We start from the raw sequence: 16,164 nt of genomic DNA, 5'->3' as shown, positions 1-16,164 counted from the left end.
TGAAACTACAGGTGACCTGTGTGTTCTTTACAACATGTGGGAGTCTTTGTTGCTGCAGTTTTTCAATCAAATGCCACATGGAGGACTTTGCTCCTGGAGGAGAGGACTTCTTACTCAAAATGTTCATCTTCCATTGACGTAAATAAGAAGGAATATAAAAAACTCCATTACCCATAATTCATCACTTAAAACAAAATCAAATCCACCAGGTCAACCACAAAGTGGAGGTCTTATCTCGGACAGACTGTGCGTCAGACACACTTTTCATGCGTTAATAGAGCATTGGTTATCATTCATTTTCCTCAGTTACATGTAATCCATTACTGCCCAACCCTGCTGATAGCCTGGTGTGATCCTGTGAGTCTCTGGGACTTGTCATTGAGTAAAAATGCAACAAATAATAAATGAGATTCTTTAAAAACACATAAATATTTTTATTTCTATTCTGACACAGCAGTTATTTACACTTATTATACATAAAGCTACAACTGAAAAAAAAACACTAGGGCACAAACAAAATGTACAAAACAACTACAGTTTAACAACACACGGAGCGGCACATTGGGATATCTGCAGTGCAATGAGGCCACAAGCAGCGATGAATAGGCAAAGTAATGGAGGACGGTGTGTACTGCCATAACTCTTTATGATGCAGAAACAGTCACCCTGTGTTTGTCGTCACATATAATGCTATTTCCTCATTTTAACAGATAGTCTAGAGCATCTAAAGTCTGGTTTTGCAGTAAATGTGTCACCTTCTATTTCATAAGCATGCAAATACTGTACTGTACACTGGACACGAACTCGGGAGCAGCTAAAACGATCCGATATACTGAAGCCAGAGGAGGTGATACAATGACCAAGGGAAGCCCTGTGAGGACAGCATGATGATGTAATAACTCTCCAGCGGACTTGTGGCTAATGCTACAGGCTGCAGTCTGACTGAGAGGCTCTCAGGAGTGCAGGGGAGTTAGTCTTGTGATCAGACCAGTGGACCGGGGTTAGGGGTCAGCCCACATGTAGCTGGATAACACAAAAGCCTTTTTTCCTCCTCAACATTATTCACAGGGAAGGGACTGTGTGTTTCTGTGTTTGTACAAAGCTAAGCGCCCTTTTATTATAAAATCCATAGAGCAGCTCTAAGTACAGGCTTGGTGGAAATGTGGTGCAGCCCATCCCTCCCAGGCCACGCTACCATCAGGGATGTCTGTCGACTCCGATCCCCCTATTGTTTGGACTGTGGTTGGGCTCTCCTCCACGCCAGGACTTCCCGAGGGAACGGGTGCCATGGTCGGACTTGACCTGAGACTCTTCCCAGTTCAGCTCCACTGTGGAGCTCTGCTTAAGAAGCTCACCACATCATGTCGGACAAATAAAGGGGGATAAGAGAGGACAGCTGCTCCTCTACGGAAGTAGTCATACAGCATTTAAAACACTCCAGCACGGAGGCCTACCATGTTCTGCCTGCCACAACACAGCAAAGGACGTCCAGACTGTGGCTTGTGCTTCCCAAAACCCCAGAGCTGCACGCAAACATTATCATGTGACCTACTTAAACCTCTCATGCTCCCACAAAAGGTTCAGACTGACCCACAGGACGATTTCACAAATACAGGAAGAATGATGCAAAAAGGACAACGGTCTCGTGGTCTTCTTGAAGTTTCGTCGAGCTCCTTTGAAGTGAGATGAGCTATACTCGCGAGCCGTATTCGTCTGTCTCTCCAATGTTGTATCCAACACCTTTGCTTTTGTCCTGTTGAGCACCAGCTCTGAAAAAAATAAACAACCACAATACATTCAGAATTTGATCCATAAATACATGTCATTTACATTGTTAAATGATCCCATTTCATAGCCATCAAGTCATTCTTGGTGAGGCTTATTTTGCCATCAAGATAAAATTTGTTATTAAGCTCCACGATATGAGCAAGATGTCGAAGTTTTGCCAGGAATTACTGCTGTGAGGACAAAATCGCCAGAATAAATGTTGGCAATGTATGTTTCTGCAAACCACAAATGTAATTAAACTTTTCTTTTCATTAGTTCAGTTTTCCATTTCATCTTGTGAAAATGCTTTACTCTGGTTAGCTTTGGGCACAAAAACCACATAGTTAGAGTTACGACGGGCTCATGTTTTGGCTTAATATAGGCTACCTGTTTTGGTCAACACAAACAGCTGGCGGTGTCCTGACCTCCCGTTAAAAATATCTATTTTTTGTTGCCACAAACACAGCTGGAAATTGTCCCTGGGGTCTCCTTAAAAACATCCTGTGGTTTTCATACTTAGAAATGTTGAAACGCAGACTTGAACTGTGGTCACTGGCTTGGAAGCCTTCTCGACTGTGAACTTGTCATAAACACGTAATCATGTGATACTTTTGTAGAAATGTCAATATGGTACGCAGCCTGTAGTCTATAGAAATGTGAGCAGAAACTTAACTGCCAACATTTTATCCTGGCGACAGTCGGATAAAGGACATGTGAAGACAGGAGGAACATGTGACACTGTTTAATGCACAAAGCCTGACACCAGCCCATCTGTAACAAGTCTGTCACTTAGCCCAGCACCTCCAAAAGCGGATCGGGCGTCATTAGCATAAAGAAATGAAAGAGGGGAAGTGACATCCCAGATGAGGAGGCAGCTTCAGAGCACATTTTACTTCTGGAGTGCCTCTTGTTGACATGTGTTATCTCACATTTTCCTCAGATTTATTTTTGAAAGCAGAAGAAGTTGTTAAAATTAGTGATTTATGATATTGTCATACTCTTATTGATGTATTTAACACAATGCAGTATGCATGAGAGTTGATCATCATTAAAGTTGCAACAACAAATGTTAATTCTCTACAATTGCTTTAATTCCACATTTACAGCAGCAGTGAAGTCACTGAAACTTTACATTATATATCTAAGTACGTATATATTCATCCGGTCCACACTTGTTTCCCCTTGAATGAAGAAGTTATTAAATGGTATGACAGAGCACAAAGACAGCAGGTTCCTCCATCGATTCAGTTCCTCGCATACTAAACCTGAACAGATCACATCATATAATCCTGCTCGTCCGGTTGTTAAAAACTCTTGGAAAAAGCACACATTGTTTGCTGCTATAAACAGCTTTTCAACAACAATCCCTCCCTCTGGGTTACTGTAACCATTCTTCCAGAGCTAGTTTTTTCTCAACTTTGAAAAAAAAAAAGTGAATTCTCAAATGAATTCTCAACCACGTACCACAAAAAAAAAAAAAAAAAAATCTCTGCAAGACACACAGTAATGCAAAGCCAAGAAAATATTCTCTAGGGTACGAGGGAATATAGCTTTTTATAGAAAACCACAATTATACAAAATGGGCTCATAATTTATGCAACCTCACACTGTCATGGGTGAATTACAGTGGCACAAGTGAGTGTGCGTTCCCAGAAAATCCAAACTAATGAGGACACAACCCTTGTAAAGTCTTTGATTCTGTTTGAAAAAGTCTGACCCCAGCTGTTAGGGTCAATTAAGGTTGACCAAAAAATGTCCACTTTATATATATCGCCAACTAAAATAAATCATGGACAGCTTTGAATTTGAAGTATTAGTACAGACCTTTAAAATTTTCTTTTTTGGGAGATTTAGGCAAACAGATGTCTTCTAACAGTGTGATATACACCAGATTTGCTCCGACTAACAAAAAATTCTCAAACTTTTATCATCATCATGACTTCAACAAGCATCATTGTGGTCTTGTTGTGATGTTTTTGCCCTTTGCTTACCTTTTATGCCTTATTAGACAGCACAGTAAAGAGACAATGAGAACAAGTCCCAGTGCAGAGCTCACCAGTATGGGAACCAGTAAACCTGCAGAGCATGGCAGAAGCAGAAAGGGTCATGTGATGGTTACGGTCTTCTTCTCCATGTTTTCATTCAGCATGTGGGCTAGTATGTATAAAAGGCATACACAGTATACATATTCATTCTGGTATTTAGGTTTAGTTTGGCCATCTATCGTTGTCTTACAAAGGGAGGATTAATGCTGCGTATGAATTTGAAAATGACGAACAATGAGAGGGAAAAATATGCAAAAAGCTACATACCAGTGTTTATCCAAGACAGGTCTGCTGAGTAACAGAGAAGAAGAGAGAAAAGAAGGTGAAAATGAAATTCACAGAGGAGGAGACACCTCAGATACGGTACCAACAAAGAAAAAAGAGTTGAAGTGTTCAGAGGGTTTTATGAGAGATAAAATAAATTGTAGCTTTAATGTCTAAACAGGTCTTTTCATGACACAAGCTGACGGTATTAACAGACATGATGCCCTTGCAGACAGGTTTCAACCTCATTTAATCTCAGAGCTCTGCTCTTGGCCAATCTATCCTGTCAGTCAACTGTTTTGGGTTCATTACATAGACCTGCGTTCATTACCTGAAGACTTACCACATAACCATTACCTGCCTCACCCTGATCCTCACCCCCCACCTTAACCTAACTTTAAACCAAGTCCTCACCCTGAAATTTAACGATTTACGTGATGGAGACGTTGGGTCCCCATATGGAAGGCGAGTCTCGCAAAGTGACTGTGTCAACATATTTATGTCCCCACAGCGTGAGTAATACAAATCCACACACACACTCCTTGTCTCTTGAGCAGTTGAACACCAGTCTTCTAACTTGAAGGATGACTTCACCGTCTTTTAAGTCTTTAATGGATACAGTTCAAACTGTAGCACAAAATCATGTTATACATCAAACTAATGTAAGTACCTGCATGTGATAAAGGAGGCTTTACATGGATAAAACCCTAAACTTTGAAAAAACATTGAAGGCATTTATGCCATATGGAGAATTTCAAACAGGAGATTAGGTGTCTCCAACATTGTCTATTGCACTTGCTCAGTTTACTCCTTAAAATGTTTAAGTTTTTTCTTCAAAACCATTTAAGCTCCACCAGCGTCCTGTACCTGCCTGGTCAGCTAAAATATAAGAAAAACATATATAATAATATATATGTGTCTGCAAACCACATGTATGTTAAAACTCTACATTTCTTTATGTTGGTTTCCATTGGATCAATTTTCTATTTTTATCTTGCTCTGGTTTGGTGTAGCACTAAAACTACCCGTTTAAGGTGAGGAAACAGCATGTTTTGCCTTCAAATACTCGTTTGGGTCGCCACAATCACTGCTGGAGATAAACCGAGGTCTCCTCAAAAATATCCAGTGGTGTCACAAATACAAATGTTAAAACCCGGTCTTGAGCTGCGGTCACTAGCGTGGCAGCCCTCTCGCCACTACCATCACCTCCGACTCACAATGTGAAAGTTAGGTCATACACGTAACAGGAAAGACACATTGATGCATGACACATTTTGTAGTAATGTCAAAATAGTATTACACATACACATTTGAATAGTTCAGTGGTTTGTCGAAATCTTCTCACTATTTTTGCTAGCAACACAGAACTGAATGTTAACTGTACTTCAGTTGTTTATAGCAAATACAAACCCTTCTCTAATTCCTGCTTATTGCACAGCTTTGAATCTTATGTCTTCACAGATATTACTGAATGTGTAAAAACACTGTACAAGGATGATGTTTTAAAAGGAGACCTATTATGCTTTTTCATTTTTTTTCCTTTCCTTCAGTGCTTTATATTGGCTTTATGTGCATGTAAAAGATCTTGAAAGTTAAACAGTCAGAGTCCGCACAAACAGAAGCTCCTCTCTCCCACAAAAAACCCTGCTCCTGAAACGCCTCGTCAGTAGTGCCACCTTTAATTATGTCATCATGTCACACGTGCATAATTTATGCCTAGCAGCTAATTTGGCATGTGAGAATTGATTTAGCACAGCTGCTCTGTTGTTGTTAGCGGTGCTGGGTCAGGCATGTGTGAGCTGACCAATCAGAGGAGGGGAGACAGAAGTGTTTCAGACAAAGTGGGAATATAGTGCTGCACAACTAAACCGTGTGAGAAAACAGATGTGTTTTCTGAGCATTAAAACATGTAATATATCTCTAATAATATATATATATATATATATATATATATATGTATATAAAACTAATTCTAGTAGTCACCCAAAATAAAACCATAAACCTGAAAATGAGCTTAATATGTCTCCTAGACAGAGTATAGTTTTGCCCAATGTGTGCTGGCAGAGCCCCATGTGTTGCTGAAAAGTAATGTTTGCAAATGAAGTCGGGAAGAAATTTTGCCATATATGCTTCATGTAAAATGCTTTTATTGAAAACAGTTCCCTATGTACAGTAACTGACTCCTTACTTATTGTAAATGGAGATTTTGAAAAGAAGAAGACATTGTCAGACAAGACAGGAATGTGACGTAGAGCGCATAATCTCCTGCAAATGCCTTTGGTTTCTTGCATTTCTATATTGTGCACAAATTACTAGTATACGTCTACAATTACCACAGTATAGAACCGAACTTGGCATACATTAAGACACTATAAATATTTTTTTTTTCCAGACATTTTGTGTACTACATATAGCTTGATGCATATAGATTTCAAAGCATGAAATATGTGCTTTCGAAGTGAAGCGTTATGTGAGTTAAGGCAAAAGTGATGCAGACAGACCTACAGCAAAAGAGATCTTTCTCAGTTTTTGCAGATTTTCATGACAAATATGTACATATTGAGATCTTCTTACAGTACTGAGCGCAGTCACTGGTGCTGAGTGGTTATACATAGGCGTATTTTTGCAACGTTTGCAAAAAAAATACAGTAAACGACCTCATACTACAGTCTTTATCTAGATAGAAACTGCATTATTATGTGCACATACTTGAAAAGAATAATTTATCATTAAATACATTTGTGAGAAAGACTGGTCAAAGGAGTTCAGGGCATGGCTTGAAAATTAGTCTTTCATTCTGCTACAGAAAGTGACATAATGTGAGTCTCAACTATGTCAGGAATCTCTCTAGTCTTCCCACTCCATCGGCAAAAGCCAAGGATGTGGATAACCCTGGCTGTGTGGTTTCCTGGGAACAGTAGCAGGGGTGAGACCGCCATAATTTGTCACTGGCACACTTTGCTTGATTGTTGTGGAAGTCTTCCTCTGATTCTTCAAGGCTCTTGTCAGAGAGCGATCTAACTCCAGCGCCTCATCTGTTGATGGCCTTCCACGGAGAATGTGTCTGATGGCGGGGAGGGCTAAGTCTGACTTACAGTCCAGGTAGCTCTTGAGGTTGAGCTCAGGGAAAACTGCATCTCTGAGAGCCTGAACCATCTGCGTCTCGGCGTGAGACAGTTTAAGCTGTTGGAAAACTTTGTGCTCCAGTGATACGTAGCACAGTGCTTCTTCAGCCAGCCCTAACTTTCCCACGGAGCGGTTGGTCTGGCTCTTCTTCAACAGCGTTTGTTGTTTGGATTTGGCCAGAGTCTCAGTCTGTTGGTTCTTGTGGTACTTCTTCTTGCCAGCATAGAGCTTCTCTGTGCCACTTGGTAGGAGCTGATAGAGCCCTTCATCAGCCAGGTCTGCTAAGTCACCAACCAGCAGCTGCTGAACGATTTGCTTCCTCTTGAGTGGAGATGTGACTGTGAGAATGCCGTGCAGTCCTCTGCCTGCATCGGACACACAGCCAATCATAACTTGTTAAACATCCCAGCCTGTGGGATATTGCTTGGAACGACTACGGGCCTTCACACCCAGCATGCAACAGCACTGCCTGTAGTGATAAACTAAAAGCACAAGCCATCGCCTGATAAATGCCGCTCATGAAAGCAGAGGAATCCACGCTGCCATGTGAAAACGTGTGCCATTAGAGAAGCATAGCTCTGAGAGGGAAGCTTTGAAAATGAAGAAAACATGCACATTCATACCACACTATATGGACCTAAATACCATACAGTGTGGTAAACCAGTCGACCACATAAAAGTAAGCCTTTAAAGACCAAATTTAAGGGCTGCAGACTCTCAGTATGTCAGAGGGACGGTTAATTTGTTGTGTCTTAAAAGATGGCCTACTTTCCAACAAGCTCATCAAAGTCAATCAACAAAGATGATTAAGAAGAACATCAACATGAAAGCTCGACCGCAAGCAGGTGACACCATACAAAGTGTGACAGCCCTGTGCCTCGCAGAAGAAAAACAAGCCCATACATCATTCAAACGTGTCTGTTTGCCATTTTAAAGCAGCGCGGTGGCCATGTCATTCATGTGACCTTTGCACTCATGCTCCAGCAATAAAGCAAGCTCATTTTGAAGACCATACTTACCCTCCTTAAAAGATACTAGCACAACTCGGCTGTCGGCGAGCTGCGGTTTCCTGTAGTTGCCATTCAGAGACACAGGGGCTGAGTCCTGGGCATGGGAGGAGTAGAGGGCTGTTGCCAAGCTCACAAACTAAGAAGACACAACAAAACAAAAGAATGTTACGCACAGACGAGCTTTTTCCACACGATTAAGGTTAAATACAGGGGGCACGCCATATAAAAACGTCTGAACATTTGATTTAACGACTGCTTGAAAATCAAACGCTGACGGAGCACCTGTTTGCGAGATATTGTGACATGATTCCTGAACACTGTCCACAGGACGCTGGGATAGCACGGAGGAGTCGTCAGTGAGCCGTCGTAGCGATAATACTCATCCAAACGTGCAGGCAGCAGCGCTCTGATGTTGAAACCGGGAACCTGCACTCTCTGATCTGCCCGTTGAAAATAACAACAGAACAGATTTGTAAGTGATGAAGAGTTTCTGACCTCAAACCCATAAAAAAAACAACCAAATCTCTTATTGCTACATGTGTTAAATGACTGTGTATCACCAAGATAACTTGTATTGTGCACTAATAATTGTTAAGGATAATCATAACTTCAGACTCACCCCTGTATTTGATGCCATTGATGAACTTCAGAAACTGTTCAAAGGCCGGATTGAACTCTCCAACCTGCATGACAACACAGAGATCATTCTGCTGCTCCACAGAGATTCACACATCACTGTCCCCACCATCCACAAGGCCTCACCTCAATCAGGACTCCCAGCACGGCCAGGCCGTCAGACTTGTCCACAGCCGTGGACATGTTGGGATACTTGTCCGAGTTGTAGTGCACTACGTGCATCTGTGGGAGAAAAGAGAAATGAGTCAAGACCCTTGTGAGCAAAGCAAGCAAAAAAGGTTTGTTGTTGCAAGTCGTCAAAATCTCGAGCTGATTGGCTGAAAAGTTTGCTAAGTTTCTTCATTATGTCCAAGGTGAAGCACAGGATGTAATATAGATTTCAGATATGTTATGGAAAGTATAAAAACAACAAAGCCTGACCAATATATTGGTCCAATATCAGCGATGAGTATGGTTGAAAAATAGTCAGAACCTTATTTCTAAATAGGATGGCCCTGTTTTAAGCTTAGGCAAAACCTCAGTCAGGAAGACGCATGCTCAGGCCTTTAGTTTATTTCTCATACCACTCTGTCATTCAGTCGTCACATGTCTGCTCACTCATTATCTGTCAATTGAGATATCAGCTTTTCACATCTGCCTGTCACATCTATCCAATACCACAGCAAGACAGCCAGCCTGTCATCTTGTTCCTGTCTTTTAACATACGTTCTCTCTCTAGCTTTAGTGTTTTTATGCTGCTGTCTTCAAACATGCATCATTTCATCAGCCTATCAATCTCAGCAGAGTCATCAGTCACTACCACCACCACCACCACCACCACCTCCTCCACTGGGGGTTTATCTAACTGTTGCTCAGAGCAGACGCTCTATTGATCACAGAATCTCCCTGTCGAGTCTAAGCGCCAAAGATTTTCTGACAAGACTCAATTGTCACACATCATCTGCGGTAATAAACATTTTCTTCACCTCATTCACTTGTCTGTTCTGATTGAAGTAAAGACTTTTCTTCTGTGCAGTGACGCCTCAGGAAGCATTCAGAATAGACTACGTATTTATACCATCTCACCTCACCTGTTCCATGAACGGTAGGCGTTAATTGGACTGGAAATAGCTGGTGTTGTTCAGAGGATGTAATACTGGTGGAAAACTAAAGATGTATTGCAGTAGGTGATCTATTACAGCACACAAATAAACACCAGACAGCTGTCGGCTGTTTTGGTGACGGTATTGTGTTTTATATTTGGCGCGAGCCATGTTAGTCATTCTGTCCCAATATGACGTAACTGTATTTACCGGCTTTGTTCTGTCTTGGATATCTAGGTGGACGCTTGCACTATTTCTGGGAAATGTTCAATTTCCCATCATTCCATCCCTCTGAAGCAACATGTCATCAAGGAACTGTGGTTCTGCAGTCTGGAGGGACTTGAAAAGATGCACGCTCTCAACGTGTCCACTCTGAAACCCAGGTCAAACCACAGCACCTTAAATGTGGCCGTGCTGCAGCTGGGGCATGCTCACATAAAAGCTCACAGGTTGTAACCATTTCAGCTTCTAGCCACTATAATTCAAATGATACCAAATTAAATAAAATAAAGTCTCCTATTTTTGTTCCTATCATATAAAACAGTCTCTTACTTTATACTTTACTGTCTGCTGTACCTCAAGTACCAAAGCCAATAGAGTAAACTAGTGTGTGAAAAGTGCTTACAGCGCTTGACACATTAAATAGCATAGACAGCCACTCCTTTTCCAGAGGTGGTTTAAAACCAAAGCACATAATAGTCTGGTACTCTAATCCCCTTAAACCCTTCAGAAACAAGACACGCTGTCATACTTTACATACCGAGGCTGACTGAAATGATCTCTTTGCCTCCTTGTATGTGCAATTCTCTTTGATAAAATGTAAAAAATTGTAGTTTGATTGGTAAAGGGATTTATATTGAAAGAAAAACTGTGACCTTAACTGTCCTCTCTTTATAAGCTCAGTGGTCGAGATTTTAAAGGCTCACAACTTGTGTATTGTTAAAAAAACGTCCAAGTCTCTTTAATTATATGCATTTTATAGAAGCATTTAATTGTTCTTTACAGCCAGTTCCACAAATAAAGTGGAAGATGCACAATAAGCTTTTTCTGAAACTGTCTGACTGGTGAGCAGCTGTCAACCGATTGTCTGCCGCAGTGTCAAGACACTGGAAGAGTAATATGCAGATGCAGAGTTTCTTCAGCTCGAGCAGCGTCTGAAAGCCTCGGAGGGCGTCAGCGGCTCTGATTCCTTTGCCAGTCAAATGTCACACGTTTAAGTCGTAGAGCATTAAATCATTTGTCTGGTGTCAGAGTTGCTGTTGCCTGAGGCCGCAGATAAGTTAAAGACCCATTTGAATGAATGGACTGAGCTAAGTATATAATACTAAGGTATGAAAATACTCATAATACACGTAAATGTCCTGCATTCATACACTAGTAATTAAAGTATTCTCAGCAAAATGTACTTAAAGTATCAAGTGTTATATGTTATAGCTATGTTATTACTGATAAATAATTGTATAATAATAGTTAATTGAAAACATTTTAAAATTAAATAAAATTATCAACATAATGTGAACAAAAAGCAGTTTTGACATTATGACATCTATGTATCGTGTTGCTGAGATATCTATTAAAGTTATCATGCCAACCAGCTAGCTACAGCCTGGCCAGGTCATAAGAAGTGCTTTGTTTACCTCTGCTGCATACTGCCTGCCGTTGACCATGTGTTCAGAGCCTGATGGTCTGCCGGAGGAGCCCCAGTGGAAATGAAGCTGAGCAGCAGTGTAACGGTGAGGCAGGCTGGAGATGTACATCTTAGAGGGCAGTGATATTTGTACTGTGGATCACAAGAGGTTACTTCAGTCACAGGATCAAGAAACATCAACTCGATCTCACTTGAGGAAGTCGGCGTGTCACACTCTGCGCTGCCAAAGTCCTTTCCCAAGAAGCAGAAGATACTTTATGTTGGAGTGACAGAGGGGGGCTTGACACATGTCCGCCAGCGTATGATGAATGTTTACAAAGTGAAAAAAAACCTCTGTCAGCCTATTTCGGACACACGTCACGCTAATGATGCCACTCAGCTTGTGGCGTTGAGGCCCATCAGGCATGCACACATAAGCATTTGTCTGGTCTTTGCACTCTGTCAGTGGCTACAAGTTTACTTATATCATTATTACAGCAATCCGAATCGTGACCTCCACAGGGCAGACATTACATGCATGTTTGACTTAACAGAGTTTGTCACTGACATTGTCTAAAATGAGTACTGATGCAAAGTGCCACAGTTAACCTCAGTTTCCTCTGACTGAAAGGGCTTCTTATCTCCAAACAAAGCAGCAGAATCATTCGACAAACTGTCATTTTGTGGGATAATCACAATCTCCTGCGTAAGTCAGCAAAATGTTTGATTATGTGGCACATGTTGTTTACACTCTGATTGCTATACTTAGCAATCAAATTCAAGACTGTGTTGAAAATTGATATCTGACATTAAACTAAAGCGGGTTTCTTTTGTTGCATCAGAGACGGGGCAGCAGATGACTAATCTCTGCTCATATTTTCCCAGACTAAACGTGGAGCTCTTTCTCTTTCGGTGGAAGGACAGCTGAGATAATAAGAGAGTGATTATGGAAAATTGCTGTGTCAGAAGATCCACGTATCATTTTCTTTAGGTTGACACAGAAATTAGGCTTCCTCAGCAGGAACAGACTCCCCCAAGTTTACGTGTAACCTTTCCTAATGAATGCATTTACTCCTGTGATGATATGAGCTTAAAATAAACATTTAATTGTAAGCACTGCACCATATTATGTGTTATTATGATGTTTTATACTCACCTGAATGTCCATTATTTCCAAGAGTGAGCTGCTCATCGGGCGACAGGTTGTAGTTATGAACCTCGATTGGACGCAAAGTCGGGTCGAACCTCAGCAGCTCTGACTTGATGTTTATTGGAGACTGGAAAGCTCCACCACAGTATGGATAATGCTTGGCCCAGCTGTGCTCTCCTTCTGGCCCTGCAACGGCATCAGTGTAAATTATTAGAAATTATTATTACCTTAATGTTGCCCAAATGTAATTTTCACTATTTTAATATGCGGTGCAGACATCCGAAAAATGTGTTTCACCTCAGAACAATAGCAGGGAAACATTGCATGTCTTTTCAGATGTTAGGCTGATCCATTTTAAAGGACAAAAGAGAAAAGCGTGCCCCATTGTGAAGTAGAAAAGGAGATGGCTCCAAAAAGGGCCAGGGCATGTCCTGGCCTACTGAGCATTTTATCTGTAATCAAGAGTTAAGTATTATTATCTATGCAACAAGGCGGCATGGGAGAGGCATGTGGCTTTGCTCTGTGCCCAGCAAGAGTGAGAACCAGGCTGTTGTTTGCGGCGAGAGCCAGTGAGAACGCTGTCTCTCTCCAAATGAGAGGTTTCTATAAAGCACAGGACACTGAAAATGGCCACATTTGCAGAGCGAGTCATGCAGTTTACAAAGTGACCTCAGCTACACGAGGGTGTCTCTCAATAAGCGTGTCGGCAGAGGCAACAGGGCACTGTGGTCTCAGAAAAAATACAAAAGAGAACAAAATGTTAATGAAAACTGATGCAGAAGAGAAGGAACATCTCCGATAGTTGCATTCAGTGCATTTATTGAAGTGTAAGGATCCATAGTGAGCTTTTCAAACATGGTGCACAGTACGACGTGAACGGATCCTATCAAATCTGAAGTGACATCATTGACGCCAATGAATGAACCAGTGCTCTCAGCACTCGTGCGTACTTGCCACTAATTCATTATCCGTCTAAAAGTCCACCATTCACCATATGCCAGATGATTAAATATGAATGATGTAGCCCCAAACCCCACTGTCAGTTCCCAGACAAATGTGGATTGATTGTACAAGACATGCCAAAAGGCATCCAGTGAAGCTTCGAAATCACTGAATACTTGTTTGAAGCAAAACTCAAAGTTCAATCTAGGCAAAGTCTCCCTATCATAAAAAAGAAAATTTACTCTTATGGCTATAATTACTCTGTGTCCACTTCATTTACTGTTTTAATGAGACCCAGTCTGCCCTTTAATAAAGGCCTTCAGTGGCCTTTGGTGGCCCCTTGGCAGTCCTTGGTAGAACACACATGACTGCGGGTCATTTTTTAAAAACATCGGGGCGTTCATGTCTTAAAGGGGTGTTAAATAAGATGATTTATATAAGAAATCATGTAGAGAAAACTGTTCAACAACACATCAATATTCAGAGTGAAAAAAAAATAGTGCCAGGGTGAGAAAACAACACTACACAACATCATTTATTTGACTCCCATGTGACGGTTCAGTGTTGTGTCCTCTGCCAGAGGGTGGAGTGTTGAGGTGAAGATAAATCGTATGACTCAGCGGTGCCCCCATCAACAGAAAGTGCGACCAGCCCTCCAGTCTACTGACTGCTATGACAAGGCCTCTTGAGGGTTTGACTGTAACTGAGGATGAAATCCACCACGCTGCACACAGGAGGCCAGAGGCTTTTCTGTTATATATATATATACTGTATACATCTTTCGTCAGCAGTCATCACAAACATGTCCACTCTGACTCCTTGTTAATTGTGTTATCAGCAAAATTGCACGGGTTTCTGCTTGTTTTATTGTTTTGTTTATTATTTACTTCATAATCAGTGTTTACATGTATCTAACACCTGCACATGACTTTGGCCAAGTGCAGCAAAGGCTGAATATTTGTTTCTTTTGCCACATTGCTACTGGCACATTCATTAGAAATGTTCCTAATCTAATCTTGTGTGTTTAGGTGTTTGATTTTTTACAAATGTTCACACGTGGGAGACAAACAGCTGTCTAGAAAGACTCCACAAAGGGCAAATTTGCTCACATAAATGCCAAGTCAATGCTGTGATTATGACAGAGATCAGAAGCCAAATCAAGCAAGTTTGATTTCATCATCTATAATTATTCGACCATAAATTACTGAGCGGAGAAGCCGCTCTTTTCTTATCCATCTGTGTGAAATAATTTGCACTCTTCAAAGTTATCTTTAGAAGAGGGCAGTAAGTTTGACCAACGATTCTCATGTAGTCAAAACTGTAAGTTTAGTTTTAAAAAATAAGTGTCAGTTGCTCCACCTGCTACTTATCGCTTCTAACATTTAGCCCCTGAACGCATCAGACTTTTGAGACGCAGTGACACAATGACAAGAGGTCGCGCTCCGAGCAGAGTTTATGTAAGAGATAGTCATGGTTCAAGAAGTCGCTGCACGCAGTCCTTAAGGCATGAGACAAAAGCAGTCAGCCACTTATGAATTGTTGTAATTGCAGAGAGTGCAGTGGGCTCTGCAATTACATTACACGAGGTGACGGAGGGGATGTCAGCAAGGGTTGCCCTTGGAGGTCAAAGGCGGGTCAGGGAAGGATTTTTCCTCTTGATCTATCTTGTCTTGAGGGGGACAACGACAACAACATCTTCTCTGACTAGGCTATTTTTCTGTCAGAGAGCTGCATCATATTGCGCTCTAACACTGTGATGAAGACATACTTCAGTGCACTTGGAGTGGGAGTGCAGGTGAAAACTGGATGCAAAGATAAATATGCACCCCTGTTATGATTGACACAGACAAACTGTGAGATAAATATGATCAAACTTACCAGTGTATGTCCATTTGGCACCTGAAACAGAAAGACAACAATGTTATTATTATTATTATTATTATTATTATTATTATAGTATTTTATTAATAACAATATTAATAATTTGTATGTCACTTTTTTATAATAATCTAACACACACATTTCACTAATAAAACAAAAACAAGAGTCCAAAACATATTTCACATCAGCCTGACTCCACGTGCAGTTGGATGGACACACCTGTCATGAAGCATCATTTCTGCATAACTTGCATGTGCTAAATGCTCCACATATCCTCCTGTAGCACAAATATTGTCTTCTACTTCTTCATGAATCTGAGAGTATCCAAACTATCTCATCCTGACAGAATACTTCTGGCACTCATCAAAGATCTTACCATGCAGCACAGCGAGGAAAGTCAGCTGTAGAAGCACGATGGGGGTGAAGCTCAGAAAGTGCATCTTGATCCCCTCAGCCCTCCCTCGGCGCGGTGAGCCTGAAGTTAACCCGGAGTAGAGAAGAAGACGAAGAAGAAGAAGGAGAAGAAGAAGCTTTGGCGCACCGGAGCGCCAGCCTTCAAACCGGCTTTTATATCCATGTTGTCAGCTTCATTGTAGCTCGCACTGACGTCAGAGCAACAACAAAACCAGCCTCC

General features: G+C 41.3%; 1 protein-coding gene across 4 annotated transcripts; it reads right to left on the bottom strand.

Annotated features, from left to right (window-relative positions):
• Window positions 1-419: 419 nt before the first annotated feature.
• ca12 (carbonic anhydrase XII) lies at window positions 420-16,154 on the bottom strand. Of its 4 annotated transcripts, none has more exons than XM_084364153.1 (11): window positions 15,907-16,154; window positions 15,528-15,548; window positions 12,714-12,893; window positions 11,568-11,710; window positions 8,975-9,070; window positions 8,832-8,895; window positions 8,495-8,652; window positions 8,222-8,348; window positions 4,080-4,103; window positions 3,759-3,843; window positions 1,602-1,769 (listed from the first exon to the last, which is right to left on the bottom strand). In XM_084364153.1, exons 1-11 carry the CDS (start codon window positions 15,968-15,970, stop codon window positions 1,691-1,693), a joined length of 1,041 nt encoding a protein of 346 aa, XP_084220279.1. In that variant the 5' UTR covers window positions 15,971-16,154; the 3' UTR covers window positions 1,602-1,690. The 4 variants fall into 4 exon arrangements, with proteins under 4 accessions (XP_084220278.1, XP_084220279.1, XP_084220280.1 ...); XM_084364154.1 differs by having other exon boundaries at window positions 4,080-4,100; XM_084364152.1 differs by lacking the exons at window positions 3,759-3,843; window positions 4,080-4,103 and having other exon boundaries at window positions 420-1,769.
• Window positions 16,155-16,164: the final 10 nt, after the last annotated feature.

The sequence above is a fragment of the Pagrus pagrus genome, assembly GCF_965226575.1.
Source record: "Pagrus pagrus genome assembly, chromosome: 10".
Classification (NCBI taxonomy): Eukaryota; Metazoa; Chordata; class Actinopteri; order Spariformes; family Sparidae; genus Pagrus; species Pagrus pagrus.
This window is presented reverse-complemented; position numbering and strand designations above follow the sequence as displayed.